Source organism: Scyliorhinus torazame, chromosome 17 (genome assembly GCF_047496885.1).
Source record: "Scyliorhinus torazame isolate Kashiwa2021f chromosome 17, sScyTor2.1, whole genome shotgun sequence".
NCBI classification, from domain to species: Eukaryota; Metazoa; Chordata; class Chondrichthyes; order Carcharhiniformes; family Scyliorhinidae; genus Scyliorhinus; species Scyliorhinus torazame.
In genome coordinates this window covers 62,608,586-62,636,222 of record NC_092723.1, presented here as the reverse complement: position 1 = coordinate 62,636,222, position 27,637 = coordinate 62,608,586, and the positions used below count along the sequence as shown (strand labels likewise).

The window sequence follows — 27,637 nt, the reverse complement described above, 5'->3', positions numbered from 1 at the left end:
TGGTTAAAATAAAATCCATTGATGTGATTTCAGACCAACAACCTAAAAACTAGTAGTATTAACAAAATCTTACATGGAGTACAAGTTTAAAAATCTTGGTCAAGAATATCAGATAAGATCGTGTTGGTCAAGAATATCAGATAAGATCGTGTTAACAAAGGTAAAGTCAGCCCCAATAGAAAACCCAGTGGAATATACTTCACTATATATTTCCAAGCTGAATTAGTTCCCCTTTATCACCTGACATTTGCTTTCTGCCCCATTTGTCACTTTATCCACACAACCATATTCCCATTAATTTTATATGCCTTTAATTCTCATCTGTGCTTTATTGTTTTCATTCACAACCAGTAATTGGGATTGCACCAAGCAATCTGATGGTACAAGACTAATTTGCCTCTTTTGAAGCCAGGCATCAGTTCTAATTTTTAATTTGTCTCCCTCAAATGGCAGTTTTTCTGCCAGAGCCAACATTTATTATTCACCCCTAATTACGCACTGAAACTGATAGCATTTTGGGAGTATCTACATCATGCGGACTATTAGGTAGGGAATTCCAGGATTATGACAAATGTCCAGGAGAATCTTTCCAAGTCAGAATGATATGCAGGTGGTAGTATTCCCATGCACCTGCTGTCCTTGTCCTAGGTGGAAGAGCACTATTGGATGGAATGTTTTTTTCCAAAATAATTAATAAATCTCAGGATAAATATGACAAGTCAAATAAAAATATTTGACTAATGAGCATGGAAGCAAGTTAATGTTTTTCAATTGGCTTTATTTTACACAACAATTTGTACACATTATTGAGGTTGCCCACGACCACGGCCGAATCCGCCTCTCTGTAAAACAAATGGCACAGTCAGCAATGTGCAAACTTCTTAATGACATTACCAATAGAGCTTAAGAAAAACATTAACTCATAGTTCACTCAATAATCTTCTGTTACTCCATAGTTTAGCAACCCCTAGCTATTGTAGGGCAAACACACAATGTAGTTGTCTGTATTTGGATAATTAAGTTTAGCACATTACATCAGTTCAAATGTTTTGGACTATTAAAAGTGGCAACTACTGTACCCAGGTAAATGTCTTTTTTTTTAAATAATGCAATACACCTACAACTAACAGCAAAAATGACAGATTCTTCTACTTTGCATATTTTGTGAAAATTGAAGAAATCGTTTCACTTCCTTAAGCCACTGGATCAAAAACTTTCAAATGCTATGCTCTCCTGCCCCCTCTCCCAAAATCTTGGGAAAAAACAATACTTACAAACTGGAATTCTGTCGCTGCACCAGCACCAGCTTCAGCCTTCTTGTCTGACCCAACTGTAAAAACGACAAATGTATTTATTACTCTATTCCTGCTGGAAAATATTTTTTAAATGAATACATTTATTAAACCCAATTCTTAAATCGATAGCAATCACTGCTGCCTCACTGCACCAAAGACCCGGGTTCAATTCCTGCCTTGGTAGACTGCGGAGTTTGCATGTTCTCTCCATGTCTGTGTGAGTTTCCTCCAGGTGGTCCGGTTTCCTCCCAGTCCAAAAATGTACAGGTTAGGTGGGGTTACGGGGATAGGGTGGGGGACTGGGCCTAGGTAGGGTGCTCTTTCAGAGGGTTGTTGCAGACTCGATGGGCCGGATGGCCTCCTTCTGCACTGTAGGGCTTCTAAGGTATCCTCTTGGCTTGATTGCCCAACTAGCAACATTAAGTAGCAACCCAAGACCAGAAGTACATTTCTGAAATAAATCTCACCCATAGGGCCAGCTGATTCAAGGCAATCTAACTCAAATATGCTGACCCAAGCAAGTAGAAAGGAAATTAGACTCAATTACCTTCAAATTAAAAAAGGGACCCAAAATCTCTGTATTTCACCCAAGCTGTTTCTTGCCTGAGGACTGGTCCTTGATCGCCATAAATCTTGGGATTTTGTAACATGTATCGCTCAGCCCTTCTGGTCACTCACCGTCCAAAACCTTTGTTGCCCCCCTAAGCTGCTACCTAACTGAGGGCAGATCTTCTCCAACAATCATGGAATTTCATGAGCTGCACCTTTGGTGATTCCGTATTGCTGCAGGCAATTCAGGGATCGCAACTGCATATGAATGGCTGGTTCCATGCTGTTCCGCACTTTTGCCTTAGTCTGCCAAACTTCAACCGATCCGACCGGCAAATGGAAAAGAAGCTGGCTCAAGATGGAAAACAGTAACTTGGAATTATAGAGCACTATTAATATATTAGTCACAGAAATCAGATAAAAGCATGCAGGGCACATAGCGATAGAGATGGGGGGGGGGGTGGGGGAGAGACAGTGGTTGGTGGACTCCATACTGGAGGTTGATCGGCAGTACTCCACGGTCTCAACAGCGGAGTTATTAGCAGAGAGGAAAAGATTACAAATGAGAGTTTGAACAGATGGCAACCAGAAAGTCAGTGAGCCAGATCCGCCAGACCGTCTACAAATATGGGGACAGGGCCAGCTGCCTGCTGGCCCACTTGTTCAGGAAGCAGACGGCCGCACGAGATATCCCACAGATCAGAGACGAGGGTGGTGGTGGTGGTGGAGGAGAACGATGACGCCTTTGGAAACTTCTACTGGGGACTGTACATATCCGAACCCCGGTAGGGGGACTCGAAGTTGAAGCAGTTCCTGGATGGGCTGATCTTCCCAGCTGTGGGGGAGGAAAATGGGCAGGGACTGGAAGCACCATTGGGCCTAGAGATCATGGAGTGCATCAACTACAAGCAATCCGGGAAGGCACTGGGACTTGATGGATTCCCGGTGGATTTCTATAAAACGTTCACGGCAGTGCTGGCCCTGCACCTGCTGGGGATGTTCAACGACTCGCTGTCGAGGGAGCCCAGCCGCCCATGCTAGCACAGGCCTCAACCTCACTGATCCTGAAACAGGACAAAGATCTGGTGGTAGTGTGGGTCATACAGACATACCTCACTCCTGAACACAGAATCACAAGTTCTAGTGAAAGGCCTGGCAAGATGACTGGAGAGTTGCTCGTCAGAAAGGATCGCGGATGATCAAACCCGCTTTGTCAAGAGCAGAAAGCTGACGGCGAATATCAGACCCCCGCTGAATGTGGTCACGTCCCCACCAGGGAGGAGACATCAGAAGTGATCATCTCCCTGGACGCAGAGAAGGCCTTCAAGTGGGTGGAGCCGAAGAACCTCTTCGACATACTGGAACAGTTTGGGTTCGGGCCAGTGTTCGCCTCGTGGGTGAAGCTGCTGTACAGCACTCCCATGGTGAGTATCCGGGCAAACGGCACAAGCTCAAAGTACCCCCGGCTGCAGAGACACGAGGTAGGGATGCCTGCTGTCCCCACTGCTTTTCCTTCTGTCAATTGAGCCACTGGCTATCGTGCTCAGATCAGCAGAGGGGTGAAAAGGCACCCAGGAGAGACAGGGTGCACAGAGTCTCTCTCTATGCAGATGATCTGCTGCTCTATGCCTTGAATCCCCAACCAGCATGGGAAAGATAAAGGAACCCATGAGGGAGTTCAGAACCTTCGAGATTCAAACGAAACCCGAGCAAGAGCGAAATCTTCCCGGTAGCCCCCAAGGAGGAGCAGAGCTGGGAGCGCAGCTTTACAAACTGGCCCAGACCAAGTTTAAATACCTGGGGATCCAGAAAGCCCACAACTGGGCACAGCTCCACAAGTGGACCCTGGTAGAGGAGGTGAAGGGGGAACCTGTGGGGGTGGGACTCACTCCCGTTCTCCTGGGGAGAGTGCAGATGATAAAGATAAATGTCCTGTTGAGTTCCTATTAGTGTTTAGATCACTCCCGACCTCTGTCCCAAACCCTTTTTTGCCAGGGTAGACAGACTTATCTTGACCTTTGTGTGGGTGGCAAAGAGCCCCAGGATCTATAGAACTGTCCTGCAGAGGGGGTGCCAGGCAAGCACTGCCAGACTTCCAATACAACCACTGGGCATCAAACATTGAAAGGTGCGGGGATGTATGGGGGAGGAGTGGGTACAGACAGAGGCTCCCTGTGTAGGAACATCCCTACGGGCACTGGGCGCCACCCCACTCCCATTATCTCCGGTTAAATACCCGACATGTCCGGTGGTGGTAGCATCACTGAAAACCTGGGACCAACTACGGCAACAGTTTAAGCTGGGAAGCATGTCTGTCTCAGCCCCCATTTGTAACAATCACCGATTCATCCCAGCCAGAATGGACGTCATATCCAAGACTTGGAGAAGGGAGGAAGGGGTTGAGGTTTAGGGACATGTACATCGACGGCAGAGTGGCAACTTTGGAAGAACTAATTGAAAGTTCCAACTTCCAAAAGGCAGCAAGCTCTGTTACCTCCAGATATAGGACTTCCTCCATAAGGAGGCCCCAACATTCCACCAGTTACCCAGGCACAGTCTGCTGGACAGACTAATATCACAGGACGACTTGGGGAGGGAAAATTTCCAGACGTATACGGACGACAATTGGAGGGAGCAAGGGTCCGACTGGATGGAACAAGAGGGAGGTGAGAAGAGGAGCTAGGCATTGAGATAGGGGGAAGGGCTCTAGAGCGAGATCTTATGGAGAGTGATCTCCACCATCTCATACGCAAGGCTGGGCTTGATGCAACAGAAGGTAGTACACAGGGCACACCTGACTAGGACGTGCACGAGCAGGTTCTCCTCAGGGATGTTGTCAGTGATGCCCAAGGGGCCCAGCCAGCCACGCCCACATGTTCTGGTCCTGCCCAAAATTGGTCAGATTCTGTACCAAGTTCTTCGAAGCATGCCCGAGGTCACGGGGATCAAGGTGGAACCATGCCCACTGGTAGTAATCTTCGGGGTGTAGGACCGGCTGGGGCTCTTTGAGGGGAGGGGAGGCTGACATTATGTCCTTCACCCCCTAATAGCTCGGTGACGACTCCTACTTGGCGGGACATCGGCAACGCCACTTCGGGCCTCCGAGTGGCTGGCAGACCTGGGGGGATTCCTGACTAGAAAAGGTCAAATTTGCCATTGGGGGGGGGGGGGGGGGGGGGGGGTCACAAAATGGGTTCCACTTCAGGTGGCGGCAGTTCACCGACCAGCAACTTGGGGAGGGGAGGGGGGGGAACGCTACTTAAACGTCGAAATAACCAACAGTTTGCACTACATCCGCTTTATTGATGTTCACGAGCTGTATGGTGAATATTTGTTCAGCAACGTTTTTTGAATAAAAATATATTTCAAAAAACAAAGACAACAGAATAGTATAGCACATTGCCAAAACAGTAGATGTCAGAGGATCTTATGTACAGTACTGTGGTCAGATCACACTTAGCACTAATTCCAGTTGCTAAGCAACAAAGAAGGTGCTCAAGCTGTAAAAGCAGTGGAGTGAAGGCACGTGATGCTGAGCCTAATAGCAAGAAGCCCCAGTTTGATAAAAGGAGGCAGCGGATTGTTGATTTTGGAACTATAAAATGCGTTTACAGGAATGTAAAACATTGATGTGGAAAACTATTTTAAATTAAAGTACTTGAACACCAGTATGAATAAAAACTGCACACTGCAAGGTTCCATTGCATCGTCTCCAAATTAGTGTGGATGACATTGCTGACGCTAGGCTGCTCAGAAAGCCTGAATAACAGAGAGAGGGGGGGGGGGGCTATGGCTTGGTTGTAACAGTTCAGTTAGCTGTATAAGGCTGTTAAGACATTGTTTTGACAAATAAAGGCACAATCCACTACAAACAAAGAACCACAAGGTTTTAAGATTCATTCCAGCAGTAGAGACAGATTTCAAGCTAGGGAAAGAAACTGTCACATTCAAATATTGTCATTAAGATCCATTCGAATATAGCCTAGGGAACATGGTTCAGTTAAAGTTGCCACCACCTGAGGCACGGTGAAAGTCATGCCAAGTGTCTATTTCTTGTTGCTTATCAATCCTCTATCCATGCTAATATGTTACCCTCTACACCATGAGCCTTTATTTTGCTTAACCTTTGATGTGGTACCTTGATAACTAACTTAATTTCCTGCAGTTCTTGACTTGGAATGCTTTAAGATCTTCCTGCATCCTGAAATCTAATGACACCACATCCACAGGGGTTCCCCTTTATCCACACTGCTGGTTATTTCCTCACGAACCCAGTAAAATAGTCAAACGTGATTCCCCTTTCACAAAACCACATTGACCCTGACTCCGCCCCAAATGCATCGAGATTTTCTAAGTGTCCCGCTATAACCTCCTGAATAATGGATTCCAGAATTTTCCCTATGACAGATGTTAAACTAACTGGGCCTGTATTTTCTTGCTTTCTGACTCTCTCCTCTCATGAATACAGAAGTTACATTCTCTATTTTCCAATTTGATGGCACCATACCAGAATCTAAGGAATTTTGGAAAATTAAAACCAATGTATCTCAGCAGTCGCTTAGTTTTATGATTTTAGGGAGGAGTCCATGACTTGTCAACTTTTAATGTTCTATTAATTTTCTCAGTACTCTTTTCCTTGGTGATTGTAATTGCTTTAAGTTCCTCCCTCCCTGTCTCCCTGTCACCTCTTGATGCGCATTTATTTCTGGGATGTTATTTGTATCATTACTGTTAAGACATGCAAAATATCTGTTCAATTCATCTGCCATTTCCTTATTTTCCATTATTAATCACCCAGACTCTTCTACTCTTTTCCTTTGCAAATACCTGTAGAAATTCTTACTTTTTAATGTTATATTATGTTTTTATATTTCTAGCTAGCTTTCTCTCATTCTTCAATTTCTTCCTCTATGCTGTTCTTTATATTCTACCCAATCTTCTAACTGGCAACGAATTTTTGCAGAATTGTCCGTTTTTTCTTTCAATTTTATACTACCTTTAACTTCCTTAGTTAGCCAAGGTTGCTGCATCCTTCCTCTAGTTATTCTTTCTCACGAGAATGCATCTTTGCTAAGTACTACAAAACATCTCCTGAAATACATGCCACTGAATCTCTATGGACCTATACCGTAACCAAATTTCCCAGTTCACTTTAGCTGGCTTCATACCCACATAATTGGCCCGATTTAAATTCAAAACAAGACCCACCCTTCTCTCCCTCAAATTGAATGCAAAATTCAATCATGTTCTGATCAATGCGTAAAAGCGGCGCCGCATAGATGACGCGGCCGGCGCCGCATAACGAGCGTCATCCGCGCATGCGTGGTTACCGTCCTCTCTAAGTCCGCCCCGCAAGATGATGGGGGACGGATCTTGCGGGGCCGCGGAAGGAAGGAGGTCCTCCTTCAGAGAGGACGGCCCGACGATCGGTGGGCACCGATCGCAGGCCACCCCACATTCCAGGTAAAGCCCGGTGCAGGATCCCCCCTCGCCCCCCCACAGGCCGCCCCCCCCCCCCCCCCCCCCCCCCCAGCGTTCACGCACCGCCCACGACTGCAGCGACCAGGTGTGGACGGCGCCGGGGAGAACCCGCCGTTTTGGCCTGGCCGCTCGGCCCATCCGGGCCTCAGAATAGCGGGGGTGCCGGAGAATCGCCATTTTGGGTGTCTCCGGCGACGCTCCGGCCTGCGAAACTCGACCGGGCCGTTCCCGCCGCTTGGGAGAATCGCGAGAGGGCGTCGGACCGGCGTCCCCGGAAATTTTGGCAGCCCAGGCGATTCTCCCAACCGGCATGGAGTGGAGAATCGCGCCCTATGTCTCCAACTTTACAATTTAACAAAGAAAGCTGACAAGACCAATCATTCACAAGCTTAGTGTGAAAGGCTACCATCTATCTCCTAGTTTGTAGTGATGACTTCAGACTTCCAAACTACTCTGCTTGGACTATGCCAGTCAATTATCGAAACCAGACCAGGGCAGTCTGCAGAAAAACACCAAAAAGGCAGCAAGTGCAGAAAAGGGAGCATCATTTTTGTCTTTTAAGAAACATCAGTCGTCAGCCAGTCTGAGAATCAGACTCTGAAACTAGCTGCCAAAGTACTTAATCTGTTCAAGTTTCAATGTTCACAAAAGAACCAACCTCAGAAATTCAACTACAATAAACTTTCCAACCTGCCGTGAATTCATCGCTTCACAAGGTTCTCACTTCAACTTTAACTCATCAAATCCATTCAAGAAACCCCAGGCCTGGTGGGGGCAGGGGTGGGGGGTGGGGTTCCATTCTGTAGGGCAGGGACTCACTTTAGGTACCTGGGGGTGCAGGTTGCCCGGGAGTGGGGGGGGGGGGGGGGGGGCTCTGCAGGTACAACATTTCTAGTTTGGTGGGGAGAGTGAAAGCTGATATGGCAAGGTGGGATGGTCTCCCTCTGTCACTGGCGGGTCGGGTACAGTAGGTTAAAATGAACGTGTTGCCGCAATTTCTGTTTATATTTTAATGCCTGCCGATTTTCCTGCCAAAGTCTTTTTTCAGAGAGATTGTGGGAAGGATTAATTTGTTCATATGGGGAGGGAAGGTGCTCAGAATTAGAAAGGTGCTGCTAGAGAGGAAGGCAGGCAGGGGGTTTGGGTCTTCCCAACCTGATGTATTATTACCGGGCAGCGAATGTGGAGATGGTGCGGAGCTATGTCAGAGGGGTTGATTCCCAGTGGGTCAGAATGGAGGAACGTTTGTGCAGGGGGTCGGGATTGAAAGCACTAGCAACAGTGCCGCTACCGATAGCCCCGGGAAAATACTCAGGGACTCCGGTAATAATAGCTTCATTGAGAATTTGGAGGCAGTTTCGCCAACACCGGGTTGGGGGCAGGGTCAAGGGGAATGCCGATTCGGGGGAACCACAGATTTGAGCCAGGGAGGTGGGATGGAAATTTTCGGAAATGGGAGGAGAAGGGGATTAAGACACTAAAAGAATAGTTTCTTAGGGGCCGTTTTGCAGGATTGAAGGAACTGGAAGCGAAGTATGGGCTGGAGCCGGGGGAAATGTTTAGATACATGCAGGTTCGAGATTTTGCCAGAAGGGAGATACAGAGCTTCCCGGTGGAGCCGGCCTCCACATTGCTGAAGGATGTGCTGATGACAGGGGGACTGGAGAAGGGGGTAATGTCAGCGGTTTACAGAGCTATATTGGAAGAGGAGAAGGCACCACTGGAAGGGATCAAAGCAAAGTAGGAGGAAGAGTTGGGAGAGGATATGGAGGATGGGTTCTGGCGTGAGGTGCTCCGGAGAGTGAATGCCTCCGTGCGTGAGGTTGGGGCTGATACAGCTGAAGGTGGTTTACAGAGCACACCTCACGAGAGCGAGGATGAGCTGATTCTTTGAAGGAGGTAGAGGATGTGTGTGAACGTTGCTGTTCATATGTTTTGTTCCTGTCCAAAGCTAGAGGATTACTGGAAGGAGGTTTTTAGGGTAATTTCTAAAATGGTGCACGTGAAACTGGACCCGGGGCCCCGGGAGGCCATATTTGGGGTGTCGGACCAGCCAGGGTTGGAAACGGGTGCAGAGGCAGATGTTGTAGCCTTCGCCTCGTTGATCGCCCGAAGGCGGATCCTGATAGGCTGGAGAGCAACCTCTCCACCCTATGCCCTGGTGTGGCGGGTGAACCTGTTGGAATTCTTGACTCTTGAGAAGTTTAAGTTTGAACTGAGGGGAAGGACGGAGGAGTTCTACAATTCATGGTCATTATTCATTATGCACTTTCAAGAACTGGATAACATCGAACACTAGTTGGGGCTGTGTGTGTTAATGGCGACTATGGGTGATCCCTAAATACTTTTTGTCATTTGTTTGTGTGAACATGCGGGCTAATGTCTGGGGTTTGGTTCGAGGAGGGAATGTGGTTATTGATATGGGGATTGACATTACATTCGTTACCGATTATTGTTTATTGTTGGGTGTAAATTTGGGAGAAAATGTGAAAAAGGAGAATAAAAAATATTTTTAAAAAAAGAAACCCCAGGCCTGCCACGTGGGTTACAAGAATTCGTAAATCAGAGACTACGTAACTGTAATCTGTAAAAGTGCACTATCTTGTACTATGTCCAATCTTTGTGTGCATGAGACGGAGTATGTGCCATGGCACAATTGGGGTATGTATGGTATATGAGAATAAAGGATAAGAATAAATGATCTTACTTCTTTTAATCTCACAAAGCATGCTGCTGAATTATTTGATTGGAATACATACGCCAAAGGTAAGAAAAGACACACTTCTTTCCATACAAAACATACTGATTACAGGCAGTAAGAGGGCAGGTACATTCTTCTGTGACAGTGAGAAAAACCATCAGAAGGTATAGCCCACCAGTTAGAAATTGGTGCACATGGAGCTACATTTAAAAAACGACTGAATCTCCTGCCAATAGAAAATGGCCGCCTGCACAATGCTCTGCACAGACGTCACTCTGCTCAGTTGGAAAGCAGTTAATGCCTTGAGTACACATAAATTCTGCCACATGTCCCAGGCAAACAGGGTGGTAGACCATAGTACGATTAGTATTCAGTAATTGGGACTGATTTGAACTGAAATTTGAAAAAGTGAAACGTAACACAAAAAGTAATATTTCACCGTCTCCTCTGATGTTTTTTCTCTCAAATCCAGATCTGCGCTTAAAAAGCACGGCAGAGAAACATTAGAACCGCACATGCAAATGCAACCTAAATATTAACAGGATTCATTGGTAAAGCCAAGTTAACTATGCATGACTTTCTCTTTGCACGAACAGAGGACAAATTACACACACTGGCCCTCATTTCCCCATATAAATTTCAAGGAACATACAAAAACAAAAAAATTAAAGATTGAGAGAATCCAAGGTTTGAATTTGGGTCCATATAACAAAAGTCCGAGAGCAAGTGAAATTCAAGTATTCTTTAAACGGACAGAACAAAGTGAACATATTAACTGGGCACAGTCTATTATTTCTCAAATTGATCAGTTAACTGTAGACAAACAATTTAAAAAGAGCAGTCAACTTTTGCTGTCGCTGGGTGGCATGGTGGCGCAGTGGTTAGCACTGCTGCATCAAGGCACCGAGGTCCCAGTTCGATTCCGGCCTTCGGCTACTGCCCATGTGGAGTTTGCACATTCTCCCCGTGTCTGCATGGGTCTCACCCCCACAAACCCAAAAGATGTGCAGTGTAGGTGGATTGGCCATGCTAAATTGCCCCATAATTGGGAAAAAAACTGGATACTTTAAATTTATTTTTAAAAACTTTTGCTGTCGCTAGCTGCTGATCTTTGAATGTACAGATATTTCAAGTTCTGATTTACTCAAAGGAGGAAGTTTTTGACATCTGGAAGGGGAAAGGAAACAAATTAAATAAATGGAGTATTTTGAAAGATGTCCAATTAGTTTCATTAGCGATGATTTTTTTTTTTACAAGCTAGATTCAGCCACTTCACCCAGCTAGATTCACCCACTTCATCCACACAATACTATTGCTAACAATCAATACTTACGGGGAGCAGTCCGCCTGTAAGTGTCCCTGTCAGCTTCACCTCGAAGACGAGCTGGACGGTCCTCACCAAGACCTACAAAAGTTTCATAATGTTATCATTACAGGCCAGATACTGGATTCTACAACACCAGTGATCTGGTAATTGCAAATATAACATCAATTTTCTTTAAAGACAAAGGATTATGAGCCAACTTGAATTTATATAGCACTACTCATGTCATCAGCACATTCAAAAAGCGATTTGAAAGAGTGAAGTCAACTTATAAACGTTTGTAATATAGAAAATTGTAAATGTCACCACAGACCCAGAGGACCACAAGCTGCTCTCCCCTGGAGAGACAGCAGACTGATGGTGATTTAAACGGAGTCACCCCATACCTCAGGCAGTAGGAAAGGTTGAGAATGCAGGGCGTTCATGAATAACCTCAGCCGGTATGGGAGCCCTTGCTGTTGGCGTCGCTCCGCATCACGAACCAGCCGCCCAGGCAACTGAGCTAAATGTAGGTGTGTATACCCAACAAGGCCCAAAACAGCAATGAAATAAATGACAAGGTAATCTATTTTAGTAGCGTTGGTAATCCTCCTACCATTCTCCAAATTGTACACCCATCTCATAAGTGAGGTGCCACGATAGTTAAATCTTCATCCAAAAGACCAGTGCAGCACTCCCTCAAGATTACATTCTCAAATCGTACAGGATGCAAACTAATACGAAGCAAGTTGTACATTGCACTGCAACACAAAGCACCCAACTTAACAACAAGAGTTGATTGTACAATTAGGCCAGAGGTGCAATCCAAGTGTCTGGTAATTTCTATTGCAGCCTGTAGAGCCTACTTGACTGCCCCAGAATGTCATACGGTATCTTTCTGAAAGATTGGAGAATTCAAATAGCAGCAAATATGAAGCTATCTTTCAACTTGGCTTAGAGTGAGAATGCTTTGGAATCCCAAATTTAAATAATGCAATTTAATAATTTTAAGAAATACAATCTAATTTGAAAAGTCCACAACATGAGGCGAATGCAGACGTATTGTGCAATATCATAGATGTACTGCTTCAACTAGGTATTTTGTGTCCCCGGGTTCTAAGTTGCTCACGGTGACAAAGATTAAACAGCTCTAATTTAGATGAACAGAATCTTGATATAAAGTGGGTTCTGGGATTATAGAAGACAAAGTTACCATTTATGCTACATTTAAATATTTAATATAGTGCCTCGCCACATTTCAAGAAATGTCTGAAAGAGCTTAATGTGCTGTGAATTATTTTGAAATACAGCAACCTCAGATAAATATTTGTTAATAAGCAGACTGGCCTGTGAATCAGACAGAGCTGCAAACATGCTATCAATTCCAAATTGGGACACAACTAAATGGAACACCAAGTACTGCCAACCACAACTTAACCTGAGTGATCAAAGAATTTCAATATTTGGAGAAAACAAATATCAACTGCTGAAGACTACTGGTCACAGCAAGTTCAAGCTATTTATTGACTTATTTCCTGCACTGTATATGATCTATGATCAAAACAGACTGCAGAGTTGTTAACTGGCCTTCATCAACCCTCTGCATTGGCTGCTTTGATGTGCTGAGGCACTTGGGTCCAATTCAGCTGCTTGTGGAGACTGGAACTCACAGGCATCAGTGAATCAGAGCTGTACTGGCATTTATATTTCTATACCATCATGGTAGACAGCCTGAATATAATGCATTCCCTCCAATGCTCACTGAGTTCCCAATTTTTGCTCTCATGAATGGTCCTGTCCAGTCACTAGGCATGTTCACTTGAGAGGAAGGTTATGCCAACCACCAGAGCAGTTGATCACCCAACAGCATCAGCACAGGTCTAATAAAGATTCCCATTTACTCAGGATACTGATGCATTTGGTGACTAGGCTGTTCAGCCCATGAGCTGGTTCCATCATTCACAGCCAACCCACAGCTCAACTCCATCAACTCAATTTAAGTCTCTTGGGGACAGAAATCCAGATCTCCCTGCTCTATGTGAGTGTGTTGCTGGCATTAACCCTGAACGACCTCGCTTTAATTTTAACACGTCCCTAATTTCTTCATTTTCCTTTCCCCCCCCCAGAGTTTATTTTTCATAACATTGAGCCGAGGTGAATGCATTCACTAGCCCCTATTCAACCTCAATTAAAAAGGCCTGAGGAGACAGAATGTCGAGAATGACATGCCCCAATGAGAAACCTACAGCGATTATTCCAGAGCTACTTCCCAATGGTAATACGCTGTTAGGCACATAAATAAAGGAAAGCAACATTGTTAAATTAAACAGTTCTGTGTTTAAATATATATGCGAGTGAGATTGTTGAGTTTGTATACTGTTGATAAAGGCATGATTAAACAGCAGAAAAGTTTAACCTTTAGGTCTTGGCCTGGCTGTCTCAGGACGGGTCTGGCGACGTAGGGTAGCAGGAACAATTTCTGGAGGAAGGTGAAGGTAGTCACGTAGGTACTGGATGCCCTCATTGGTCAAGTACCAGTAGAAGTGTCGCCAAGCAAACTGCTCCTTTACGTAACCACGGGATTTCAAAGACTGCAGATCAAGAAAGAACAATTTAGTGTCAGGTTTTTTCAACATTTTTCTCTCTATCTGGTATACACTTTATCTTTCAAATTGATTTCTTCATATTTAAAATACAATCTCCAGAATTCTGAATCACGAACATGAGCAAAGCAAACTAAAGGGACTGGCCTGCCACTTTCCGGCTAAAGCAGTTCAACTGGTTCATCTACTTTAATGGATTTTGCAAAGAGACTTCCCTAAACCCGAGGAGATTGATGAGTTTAAAAAAACTCTTTCACACGGGCGTCGATGGCTCAATCAGCATTTATTACCCGTCGCCAATTGCCCTGGACCAAGTGGTGATGATGATGAACTGCCTTCTTGAACTATGTGGTGTAGGTTGGGCAGCATGGTAGCATAGTGGATAGCACTGTTGCTTCACAGCACCAGGGTCCCAGGTCCGATTCCCACCTGGGCCACTGTCTGTGCGGAGGTCTGCATGTTCTCCCTATGCCTGCGTGGGTTTCATCCATGTGCTCCGGCTGTTTTGTCCTGGATTGTGTCCTCAACTGCCAGAGAGAGAGGAGCAGAGATTTTGGATAGGTGCAAAAGGGTTTTGGTAGGAGATTTTAACTTCCCCTATATTGACAGGACTCAGTGCTAGGGGCTTGGATGGGGTAGCGTTTGTAAGGTGTATCCAGGAAGGCTTCCTGATGCAATATGTAGATAGTCCAACTAGAGAAGGGGCAGTACTGGACCTGGAATTGGGGAATGAGCCTGGACAGGTGGCCGAGGTGTCAGTAGGGGAACATTTTGGGAGTAGTGACCACAATTCCGTTAAGTTTTAAGGTACTTTTGGATAGGGATGAGGGTAAAGATGCTAAACTGGGGAAAGGCAAATTACGATAACATTAGACCGGAATTGAAGATTTTGGAGTGGATGCGGCGGTTGGAGGATAAATCAACATCAGACATGTGGGAGTCTTTCAAGCGAGTTGATCAGGATTCAGGAAAATCATGTTCCCGAGAGAACAAAGGATAAGTATGGGAGGTTTAGGGAGCCTTGGATAACGAGGGATATTGTGAACCTCGTCAAAAAGAAAAAGGATGCTTCTGTACGGTCTAGAAGGGTGGGCGCAGTCGAAACCCTTGAGGAGTAGAAATAAAGTAGCAAGGTACGTACGTGGGAAACTAGGAGGCTAGGACGGGTCATGAAAAGTCCTTGGCAAGTAGTCTGGGTCATGTTGACATCAAAAAGGAGGTCATATTGGGATTTTTAAAAGACATTAAGGTAGATACGTCTCCTGGGCCAGGTGGAATTTACCCCAAAATACTGAGGGAAGCAAGGGAGGAAATTGCTGGGGCCTTGATTGACATCTCTGTATCCTCATTGGGATCTGGCTACAGGTGAGATCCCAGAGTATTGGAGAATAGCTAATGTGGTATCGCTCTAAGAAAGGTAGCAAGGATAATCCAGGAAACTATAGGCCGGTGAGCCTCATGTCGATAGTAGGTAAATTATCGCAAAGAATTCTCAGGGACAGAATTTCTACCCATTTGGAAAAAAAAGGACTGATCAGCGATAGACAGCATGGTTTTGTGAAGGAGAGGTCGTGCTTCACTAACTTGTTTGAGCTTTTTGAGGAGGCGACAAAGATAATTGATATGGGGAGGGTGGTGGATGTTGTTTACATGGACTTCAGTAAAGCTTTGACAAGGTGCCTCAAGGCAGACTGGTAGAAAAGGCGAAGTTACACAGGATCAGAGGCGAGGTGGCAAGATGGATACAGAACTGGCTCAGTCACAGAAGGCAGAGGGCAGCAGTAGAAGGGTGTTTTTCTGAATGGAAGGTTGTGGCTAGTGGCGTTCCACAGGGATCGGTGCTGGGACCTCGGTTGTTGGTAGTATATATAAACAATTTGGAGGAAAATGTAGCTGGTCTTATTAGTTAGTTCGCGGACGACACCAAGGTTGGTGGAGTGGCAGATAGTGTTGAGGGTTGTCAGAGGATACAGCAGGACAAAGATAGGGTGGAGACCTGGGCACAGAAATGGCAAATAAGAGTTTAATCCGCACAAACGAGAGGTAATGCATTTTGCTCGGTCTAACATAGAGGGGAAATATACAGTAAATGGCAAAACTCTTAGGAATAAAGAAAGTCACAGAGATCTAGGTGTACAGGTCCACAGATCTTTGAAAGTGGCAACACAAGTGGACAAGGTAATTAAGAAAGTATATGGAATGCTTGCCTTCATTGGACTGGCCATCGTGTATAAAAACTGGCAAGACATGCGATAGTTGTATAGAACCTTGGTGCGGTCGCACTTGGAATATTGCACACAGTTCTGGTCATCTCACTACCAGAAGGATGTGGAGGCTTTGGAGAGGGTGCAGCGGATGTTAACCAGGATGTTGCCTGGTCTTGGAGGGTGCTAGCTATGCGGAGAGGCTGAATAGACTCGGACTGTTTTCATTAGAAAGAAAGAGGTTGAAGGTCTACAAGATTTTGAGGGGCATGGATAGTGTGGATGGGCAGGCACTCTTTCCCAGGGTGGAGGCGTCAGTTACTAGGGGCCATAGGTTTAACGTCTGTGGGGCAAAGTTTAGAGGAGATGTGCGAGGCAGGTTTTTTTCCCCAAAAAGAGGGTGAAGAGTGCCTGGAACTACCAGGAGAGGTTGTGGTAGCAGATACATTAATGGCGTTCAAAAGGCATCTCTACAAATACATGATGGGTATAGAGGGATATGGCACTAGGAAGTGCTGAGGGTTTTGGCCAATGGTGGTATCATGACCAGTACAGGCTTGGAGGGCCGAAGGGCCTGTTTCCTGTGGTATTGTTCTTGAGTGTTGGTGAAGCTGCACTCATCCAGGCAAGTGGAAAGTATTCCATTACACTTCTGACATGTAGAGGGTGGACAGGCTTTGGGAGTCAGGTGAGATTCTGGTCTTGGAGTTCTTAGGTCTCTGAAAAATGGGCACCCCCAGGGTGTTGAAAGTGGGAGATTCAGTGATAGTAATGGTTATATTCTCCCTTTTTGAGATGGTCACTGTCTCGTCCTTGTATGGCACTAACGTTACTTACCACTTATGGACCAAAGCCTGAATGCTGTCCAGGTCTTGCGGCATACTGAGACGGACTGGTACAACATTTTGAAGAGCAGCGAATGGTGCTGAATGATCAGCAAATATCAGCTGAATATGGGTGGGCCTATGACAATCCTGAGAGGAACTCCTGCAGCAATGTCCTGGGGACTGAGATGTGTGGCCTCCCAACAAAGACAACCAAATTCATTTGTGCAAGATACGATTCCAACCAGCAGAAAATTCCCCTTGATTCCCAATGACTTGAATTTTGGAAGTGCTCCTTGATCTCCCTCTCCCTCAAAGATCAAGGTCAGTCACTCTCACCTCAGCTCTCAAGTTCAGCTTTTTTGTCCATGTTTGGACGAAGGATGTAATGAGGTCAGGAGCTGAGTGGTCCTAGTAGAAACCAAGTTGAGCACCAGCGAGCAGGTTACTGCTGTGTAAGCATCACTTGATAGCTTTTGATGACCTTTTCGATCACTTTGCTGATGATCAAGAGGAGGCTGATGGGGCAGTGATTGACCAGATTGGATTCGTACTGCTTTTGGGGGCCAGGCCAAACCTGGGTGATTTAAAAATGGTTTTTATTTGTTCATGGGATGTGGGCGGCGCTGACTGGGCCGGCATTCATTGCCCATCCCCGAGGGGTGAGTCAACCACATTTTTGTGGATCTGGAATTACATGTAGACCAGACCAGGTAAGGACGACAGAATTCTTTCCCGAAAGGACATTAGCGATCCACGTGGGTTTTTCTGACAATCGACATGGTTTCATGGTCACTTTTAGACTTTTTTTTTACATTTGCTTTTATTCAAAAATTTTCAATAATTTTTGCAAACCACTACAAAAAGAAAAACAACGAAAAGAAAACATAGCAATAAAACAGAAAACGTAACCATTTAACAATACAAGGTGGGGTATCTGCCCTTTACAAACAAAATCCATCCACCGCCCAAACCACCTCCCCCTCCCTACCCCCCCTTCCCCTCTCCCCCCACCCCCTCCCTCACTCAACCCCCCTCCTCTCGCCCCACCCCCTCCACTCCACCTCAACCCCCTTCCCCTCTCCCCCCACCCCCTCCACTCCACCCTCCCCCCACCTCCCCTCCTCTCTCCCCCCCAACCCCTCCCCTCTCCCCCACCCCACCTCCCCCCAACCCCCCCTCCCTCTCCCCCCACCCCCCCTCCCCTCTCCTGCCACCCCCTTCCCTCCTCCCCACCGCCACCCCATCTCCCCCACCCCCTCCTCCCCACTGCCACCCCCTCCCCCCCCACCCCCTCCCCCCCCACCGCCACCCCCCTCCCCCCCCACCCCCTCCCCCCCCACCCCCACTGGCCTCTTTGGACTCCTGCACTCCCGGATCGTCTGACACCCCAAATATTGCTACCCCCCAGCTGGGTTTTACCCGAGTATCCAAGACCTTGGACATAGCCTTTGCGAAGCCTTTCCAAAATCGTGTAAGTGCCGGGCATGCCCAGAACATATGGACATGATTTGCTGGGCCCCCTGAGCACCTCACACACCTGTCCTCCACCCTAAAGAACTTACTCATTCTTGCCACCATCATATGCACCCGGTGCACCACCTTAAACGGAATCAGGCTAAGCCTGGCGCAAGATGAGGCAGAATTGACCCTGCCCAGGGCGTCATCCCACAGGCCTTCACCCAGCACCTCCTCCCACTTGCCCTTCAGCTCCTCCACCGAGGCCTCCTCCGCCTCCTGCAGCTCCTGATATATTTCCAATATCTTGCCACCCCCTACCCACATGCCCGAGACCACCCTGTCCTGTATCCTCCGGGAAGGTAGCAGCGGGAATTCCCCCACCTGCTTTTTCACGAACGCCCGAACCTGCATGTACCGAAAGGTATTCCCCAGGGGTAGCCCAAATTTCTCCTCCAGCGCCCTCAGACTAGCAAAAGTCCCATCAATGAACAAGTCCCCCATCCTTTTGATACCTGCCCTGTGCCAACTTAGGAACCCCCAGTCTATTCTACCCGGAACGAACCTGTGATTGTTCCGTATTGGGGCCCAGACTGAAGCCCATGCCACCCCCCTGTGCCATCTCCACTGCCCCCAGATCCTCAATGTCACCGCCACCACATCATTACACCACTGCCTCCACCCTGTCAGGTAAATATGCCAGTGTTGCAGCTGTATGGAACAGTTTGGCTCGGGGCATGGCTAGTTCTGGAGAATAACTCCAGTACTATTGATGGTATATTGTCAGGGCTGAAAGCTTTTGCAGTATCCAGTACCTCCAGTCATTTCTGACATCACACTGAGTGAATCAAATTGGCTGAAACAAAACTTCTGCGACACTGGTGCCTCTGGAGGAGGCAGAAGTGGATCATCCAATCGGCATTTCCAGCTGAATATGGTTGCAAATGTTTCAGCATTGACTTTTACACTGATGTGCTGGATTCCCCCATTGTGGAGAATGGAGATATTTATGGAGTCTCCTCCTCCAGTTAGTTGTTTGTCCACCACCATTCACAATTGATGTGGCAGGACTGCAATGCTTACATCTGACCCGTTGGTTCTGGGATCGTTCAGTTCTCTTATCTGCTGTTTACCATGCAAGAATTCTTGTTCTACAGTTTCACTAGGTTGACACCTCAAGGTCATCAGTCTACTTTTTTGTGACCCGCCACTTTAAACTTATTAACACAATTTTGTTTTTAAGTTAGGATGCAACAACCAAAATAATCTGTAACAATTGCTGCATTTTCTTTTGGTAGTTTCTGTATTTCAGCAAATGCTGTGATGGAAGAGGGCTGCTGCAAGTAGATTCTTCCTCTTCTTAAAGTTTCTTTCTCTACTGCAATTTGGGCTACAAACAATGGTGTTCAATACTATCCCTTGTATAACTTTCAGCTATACATCCTGCACTCTGGATTTTGGACAATGGAACTTTCTACCCATGGGTCCAGAATATCCCCAAAAGCATTTCAACTAGATCTTCACAGAGCCTGAATAACTGGCAAGGGGGCATATGTGCCATCTTATGATTACTTTAGTAAAAAGGAATGGAATAACGGATTACTGCATGTAATCATACCAGATTGGAAAATAGCATGCAAGAATTTGCCTACGCTTTTGGCAAAAAAAAAATCAATTATCACATGTGCACTGATGACACCAAATTCACCTCACACTACGTTCCAGGAGACAGTCACACCCCTTAGACTAACTAGCCAACTTAAATTTGGCCAGTGTTCAGGGACAGGAGGGTGTGGCTGTGAGTGAGGCAGGTAGAGGGCTCCAGGAAGTAGGGTTGCAGGAGTCTCAGGCCTTGTCCCTGTCCAACAGGTTTGAGATTCTTGCTGCCTGTGCAAGAATGTGGACAGGAACACAGACTGCAGGGAGGATGAGCAAACTGACCGTAGCACTGTGGTACAGGGAGCCATTCGGGGTGTGGGGTGGGGGCAAGAAATGTAGTTGTAATTGGGGATGGTCTAGTTAGGGGCATTGACACTGTTCTCAGTGACGAGGATCAAGAATCCCTAAGGTTGTGTTGCCTACCTGGTGCTCGGGTTCAGGATATCTCATCTGGGCTACAGTGGAACTTAAGAGTGGGAGGATAAAAATCTAGTTGTTGAGGTCCATGTAGGTACCAGTGACATAGGTAGAATAAGGACAAGAGGTTCTGCTAAGAGAGTATGAACAGCTAGGAGCCAAACTAAAAAGCAGAGCCAAAAAGGTAATCATGTGGGACCAGAGTCCTGGCGAATTATGTAACTGGGGCTGTGGACAGGGCTTTAAACTGAATTTGGGGTGGGGGGGTAGGTTCAGTTGTAGGGGAAATTAGAAAACCCAATTTAAAGGCAGAGGGACAGAACGGGTGAATGTCTTTATGCAGCAAGGAATTATAGAAGAGTAGGAAAATTTAACAGTGGAACAAATGTAAAAGCTTTGTATTCAAATGCATGAAGCATTCGGAACAAATTTAATGAGTTAACGGCACAATCAGAAACAAAAGGGTACGATTTGGTGGCGATTACTGAAACATGGTTACAGGGAGACCAGGTCTGGGAGTTGAATATTTAAGTGCACACTGTATTTCGTTACGAAAGACTGAAAGGAAAAGGAGGTGGTGTGGCCCGGTTGGTGAGGAAAAGGATCAGCGCTGGAGATCAAGATGTGGAATCAGTCTGGGTGGAAATAAGAAATAGCAAAGGGACAAAAGTCCTTGGTAGGAGTAATCTCCAAGTCCTCAAACAGTAGTTTTGCTGTCGGGCACAGTATAAACCAGGAAATACATGGGGCATGTAAGAAAGGTATGGCAATAATCATGGTGATTTTAATATGCACATAGACTGGCAGAATCAAACTGGCAAGGATTGCCTGGAGGCAGAGTTCATTGAATGTATTAGAGATTGTTTCATGGAACAGGGAGCAGGCCATTCTGGATTTGGTATTTTGTGTAATGAGGGATTAATTAATGACCTCATAGTTAAGGATCCTCTAGGGTGTAGTGACCATAATATGGTAGAATTCAAAATTCAGTTTGGGGCGAGAAAGTAGAGTCCCACACTTGCGTTCTGAATTAAACAAAGGAAATTAAAGAGGCATGAGAACTTTGGTCCGTGTAGGGTGGGCAGGAAGGCTAAAAGGTAGGACAGCTGTGGCAGTTGTTTAAGGAGATACTCAATTTCTCATAACTAAAATATATCCTCGTGAGGATAAAGATGGTAAGAGGGGTAAAAACAAACATCCATGGTTAAACAAGGAGATCAAGGACAATAACTAAGGTATAACATATTGCAAAGGTCAGTGGCAGGCTGGAAGATTAGGAAACTTTCAAACATAAAACATACCGTGGGCAGCACGGTAGCATTGTGGATAGCACAATTGCTTCACAGCTCCAGGGTCCCAGGTTCGATTCCGGCTTGGGTCACTGTCTGTGCGGAGTCTGCACATCCTCCCTGTGTGTGGGTTTCCTCCGGGTGCTCCGGTTTCCTCCCACAGTCCAAAGATGTGCAGGTTAGGTGGATTGGCCATGATAAATTGCCCTTAGTGTTGGGTGGGGTTACTGGGTTATGGGAATAGGGTGGAGATGTTGACCTTGGATAGGGTGCTCTTTCCAAGAGCCGGTGCAGACGTGATGGGCCGAAAGGCCTCCTTCTGCATTGTAAATTCTATGATAATCTATGATAAACAAAGGAATACTAAAAAAGTAATAAAAAGAGCCGAGGTAAATTACAAAAGAACATTAGCACAAAATATCAAAAAGGATAGCAAAAGCTTCTATAAGTACATAAAAGTGAAGGGAGTCACTAAAGTGAATGTTGATCCCTTGGAAGATGAAACCAGAGTTTTATAGTGGGGAACACAAAAATGGCAAAGATGCTAAATTAATACATTGCTTCAGTTTTCACTTAGCTTGGATAGAATACTGGCTGACGGACAGAAGACAGAGAGTCAGGGTATTTTTCTGGATGGCAAGATGCAACGAGTGAGGTACCACAGGGTTCGGTCCTTGGGTCCCAGTTATTTACAACTATTTATTATATATAAACAACGTGGATACAGGGATAAAAGGTTCTCTCGCCAAATTTGGGGATGACACAAAAATAGGTGGGTTAGTAAGTTGCAATGAGGAAATAAGGACCCCACAGTTAAGGATCCTCTAGATAGGTTAGAGAGTGGACCAAAATGTGGCAGATGGAGTTTAACGTGGATAAGTGAGAGGTCATGCATTTTGGTTGGAAAAATGGGAAGGCAACCTATTATCTAAATGGGGAGAGACATCCATTGCAGAGGGATCTGGGATCCTCAGTCATGAATCACAGAAAACTATCATGAGGTACAGAAAATAAAGAAAATGGAATGTTGCCATTTGTAGCTAAAGGAATAGAGAATAAGAGTATAATAGTAAGTTGTTGCAACTATACAAGGCATTGATGAGACCACATCTGGAATATTATGCAGTTTTGGTCCCTTTTTTTGAGGAAAGATGTAGTGGCATTGGAGGCAGTTCAGAGGAGGTTCATCAGGTTGATTCCAGAAATATGGGGTGTGTCATATTAAGAGAGATTGAACAATTTAGGCCTTACTCTCGAGAGTTTAGAAGAGAGGGGATCAAATTAAGGTACACAAGATGATAAATGTTATGGAGAAAGTAGACTTGGAGAGGATGCTTCCTCTTGTGGGCATTCTAGACCGAGAGGTCATAGTCTGAGGATAAGAGGTAGCAAATTTAAAACAGAGTTCAGAAGAAACTACTTTCCCCAAAGTGCTGTGAATCTGTGGAATTCGCTACCTCAGAGTGTGGTGGATGCTGGGACAGGGAGTAAATTTGAGGAGTTAGACAGATTTTTAAATGGTAATGGGTTGAAGAGTTATGAAGAACAGGCAGGATGGTGGAGTTAAGGCCAGGATGAAATCAGCCACGATGGGCCAAATGGCCTAATTCTGCTCCTACATATAATGAACGTGTCACGAAAACCGTACTCCAACACAGTTCTGGCTGGCCACCCGTGTTTGACTCCAAATAAATTTGAGGTCATCCAAAAACCTGCTACCCATGTCTTTATGCACATCAAATCCTATTCACTCATCACCTCTGTGCTCACTGACTTGAAATAGCTCCTTGTTAAGCAACTTCTTGATTTTACAATCCTTATTTTTGCATTCAGTTTCCCTCCATGGCCTTTCCCTCTCCCTGGGCGGGATTCTCCACTCCCACGCCGAAGTGGCCGCGCCGTCGTGAACACCATCGAGATTCACGACGGTGCGGAACGGCCCCGGTCCCGACCGATTCAGGCCCTGACAATGGGCCAGTATCGGGGCCGCGTCATCTACCCGCGCCAGGCTTTGTCGCCAGCGTAAAAGCGGCGCCGCATAGATGACGCGGCCGGCGCCGCATAACGGACGTCATCCGCGCATGCGCGGGTTGGCGCGTGGTTGCCGTCCTCTCTAAGTCCGCCCCGCAAGAAGATGGGGGACGGATCTTGCGGGGCCGCGGAAAGGAAGGAGGTCCTCCTTCAGAGAGGACGGCCCGACGATCGGTGGGGACCGATCGCGGGCCACCCCACATTCCAGGTGAAGCCCGGTGCAGGATCCCCCCTCGCCCCCCCAGCGTTCACGCACCGCCCACGACTGCAGCGACCAAGTGTGGATGGCGCCGGGGGGAACCCGCCGTTTTGGCCTGGCCGCTCGGCCCATCCGGGCCTCAGAATAGAATAGCGGGGGTGCCGGAGAATCGCCATTTTCGGTGTCTCCGGCGATTCTCCGGCCTGCGAAACTCGACTGGGCCGTTCCCGCCGCTTGGGAGAATCGCGGGAGCGCGTCGGACTGGCGTCCCCGGAAATTTTGGCAGCCCAGGCGATTCACCCAACCGGCGTGGGAGTGGAGAATCGCGCCCCCTATCTTTGGAATCTCTTCCAGCTCTATAACCCTTGGTCATATTTGCACCTCTAATTCTGGCCTTGTGAGCATTCGTAATTTTAATCCCTCTACCATTAGGGTAAGAGTAGGGCCAGTCAAGGGCAGTAGTGGGAAGTTGTGCTTGGAGTCAGAGGAGATGGGAGAGGTGCTAAATGAATATTTTTCGTCAGTATTCACATAGGAAAAAGACAATGTTGTCGAGGAGAATACTGAGATTCAGGCTACTAGACTAGAAGAGCTTGAGGTTCATAAGGAGGAGGTGTTAGCAATTCTGGAAAGTGTGAAAATAGATAAGTCACCTGGGCCGGATGGGATTTATCCTAGGATTCTCTGGGAAGCTAGGGAGGAGATTGATGAGCCTTTGGCCTTGATCTTTAAGTCATCTTTGTCTACAGGAATAGTGCCAGAAGACTGGAGGATAGCAAATGTTGTCCCCTTGTTCAAGAAGGGGAGTAGAGAAAACCCCGCTAACTATAGACCAGTGAGCTTTACTTCTGTTGTGGGCAAAATCTTGGAAAGGTTTATAAGAGATAGGATGTATAATCATCTGGAAAGGAATAATTTGATTAGAGATAGTCAACACGGTTTTGTGAAGGGTAGGTCGTGCCTCACAAACCTTATAGAGTTCTTTGAGACGGTGACCAAACAGGTGGATGAGGGTAAAGCAGTTGATGAGGTGTATATGGATTTCAGTAAAGCGTTTGATAAGGTTCCCCATAGTAGGCTACTGCAGAAAATACGGAGGCATGGGTTTCAGGGTGATTTAGCAGCTTGGATCAGAAATTGGCTAGCTGGAAGAAGACAAAGGGTGGTGGTTGATGGGAAATGTTCAGACTGGAGTCCAGTTACTAGTGGTGTACCACAAGGATCTGTTTTGGGGCCACTGCTGTTTGTCATTTTTATAAATGACCTGGAGGAGGGCGTTGAAGGATGGGTGAGTAAATTTGCAGATGACATTAAAGTCGGTGGGGTTGTGGACAGTGCGGAAGGATGTTACAAGTTACAGAGGGACATAGATAAGCTGCAGCGCTAGGCTGAGAGGTGGCAAATGGAGTTTAATGCAGAAAAGTGTGAGGTGATTCATTTTGGAAGGAATAACAGGAAGACTGAGTACTGGGCTAATGGTAAGATTCTTGGCAGTGTGGATGAGCAGAGATCTCGGTGTCCATGTACATAGATCCCTGAAAGTTACCACCCAGGTTGAGAGGGTTGTTAAGAAGGCGTACGGTGTGTTAGCTTTTATTGGTAGAGGGATTGAGTTTAGGAGCCATGAGGTCATGTTGCAGCTATACAACACTCTGGTGCGGCCGCATTTGAGTATTGCGTGCAATTCTGGTCGCCGCATTATAGGAAGGATGTGGAAGCATTGGAAAGGGTGCAGAGGAGATTTACCAGAATGTTGCCTGGTATGGAGGGAAGATCTTATGAGGAAAGGCTGAGGGACTTGAGGCTGTTTTCGTTAGAGAGAAGAAGGTTAAGAGGTGACTTAATTGAGGCATACAAGATGATCAGAGGATTGGATAGGGTGGACAGTGAGAGCCTTTTTCCTCGGATGGTGATGTCTAGCACGAGGGGACATAGCTTTAAATTGAGGGGAGATAGATATAAGACAGATGTCAGAGGTAGGTTCTTTACTCAGAGAGTAGTAAGGGCGTGGAATGCCCTGCCTGCAACAGTAGTGGACTCGCCAACACTAAGGACATTCAAATGGTCATTGGATAGACATATGGACAATAAAGGAATAGTGTAGATGGGCTTTAGAGTGGTTTCACAGGTCGGCGCAACATCGAGGGCCGAAGGGCCTGTACTGCGCTATAATGTTCTATGAGCTGCCGAAGCTGGTAGCTCTGGAAGTCCCTCCTACATCCCACTTTCCTTCTTTAAAGCACAACTTTAAACCAACCCCTTTGACCAAGCTTTCGGCCACCTGCCCTACGTTAGCCAAGTGTCAAATTTTGTTTTAAAATGTCTCAGGGTGTCTCATTATATTAAAGGTGCTGTATAATTCTGTAAGTATTTGTTGAAACACAATACCTGCATGGCCTTCATTACGTGCAGGTTAGGGACATTCTTGTCTGCCAACTCTGGATGTTTTGGCATATGCACATCCTTCTTGGCCACCATTACCCCCTCCTTGAAGAGGAGCTCATAGATAGCAATACGGTTCTTCTTGGGCATCAGCATCTGATAGAAGACAGAATGAGGTCCTTCAATACTTGAATTCTGCACAATTTGGTTTGCTTGCACCTAATTATTGGTTAATCTCTTCCTCTATTAAGCATAACCATATAAATACATGCATCATAACTTTCCTATTATGTCTGTCAAATATATTCCAAAAGCTTATTACTATTACTAAACAGTGAATTTGCACTCAAAGCACCAAATTCACAATTGAGCTAAAACAAAGTAAATGAATCACAATAGGTTCTGATTTTAGATTTAGTTACATTTGCAGATAAAATATGATCGCCTTGCAGCTTGAAATATATACTCCGTAGAGGGGCGGAAGAGTAAACTTGAGAATACAACTCCAAACAAGTTAGGGTCTTTAGAATAGAGTTTCTTTTTAGCTGCTTAAATGCTTTTTTCCTCATTGTTCATGGTCCACATTAATATTGCCCCCCCCCCCCCCCACATCCACTATTACAGGAACTTATCTTTGACAAGAGGGACACTTCACGCTGGTGATGCCAGGAAACTGACATAAAATATTAACTCAACACCAACAGCAACTATACAAATTAAGCACCGTTGCGATTACAGCACGTTTTCGGGCAATATGTTCTTGTAACTTTTATTTAGTCAAGCGATAGTGCCCGAGGCCTAACCTCTCTGTATCACAACTGGGAGGCAACGCATAATCTATCCCAATTAATACCCGTGCAGTTATAGAAATAACTGGGTGAATAAATGCACATGACGTGTCTGAACCATTATTGAGCCCCTGAAGGTTAACACTAGCAGGATGTTCAAGATAGTTAAGGATTTGGACACCAATGATCGACATACCTTGAGCTCTTATAATGGGGCTAAAGCAGGAAAAGACAGATCATGCGCACTTGCAGCCTCTTCCTCCTTTGGTGAGGACCTGAGTATTGGAGCCTGCGCCGAGCGCCTGATTTTTAAAAAAGCTTCCAATTCCCGAATAATTTAAAATAAAACAGCTTTTGAGCCGGGCAATGAATAGACTGATTTAATAGATCTGAAAGATCAGTTATTTTTGTTTTCGGGAGTAAAAATACGCACGTCAGCCAACTGGGTCTCGCG

The 27,637-nt window shown here is 46.0% G+C and overlaps 1 protein-coding gene across 2 annotated transcripts; it reads right to left on the bottom strand.

Annotated features, from left to right (window-relative positions):
• Positions 1-761: 761 nt before the first annotated feature.
• Positions 762-27,637, bottom strand: rps10 (ribosomal protein S10). Of its 2 annotated transcripts, XM_072480520.1 has the most exons (6): positions 27,380-27,637; positions 26,402-26,551; positions 13,746-13,920; positions 11,360-11,431; positions 1,275-2,192; positions 762-842 (listed from the first exon to the last, which is right to left on the bottom strand). In XM_072480520.1, exons 2-5 carry the CDS (start codon positions 26,549-26,551, stop codon positions 2,161-2,163), a joined length of 429 nt encoding a protein of 142 aa, XP_072336621.1. In that variant the 5' UTR covers positions 27,380-27,637; the 3' UTR covers positions 762-842; positions 1,275-2,160. The 2 variants fall into 2 exon arrangements, with proteins under 2 accessions (XP_072336621.1, XP_072336622.1); XM_072480521.1 differs by lacking the exons at positions 762-842; positions 1,275-2,192; positions 11,360-11,431 and adding an exon at positions 12,020-12,090 and having other exon boundaries at positions 27,380-27,633.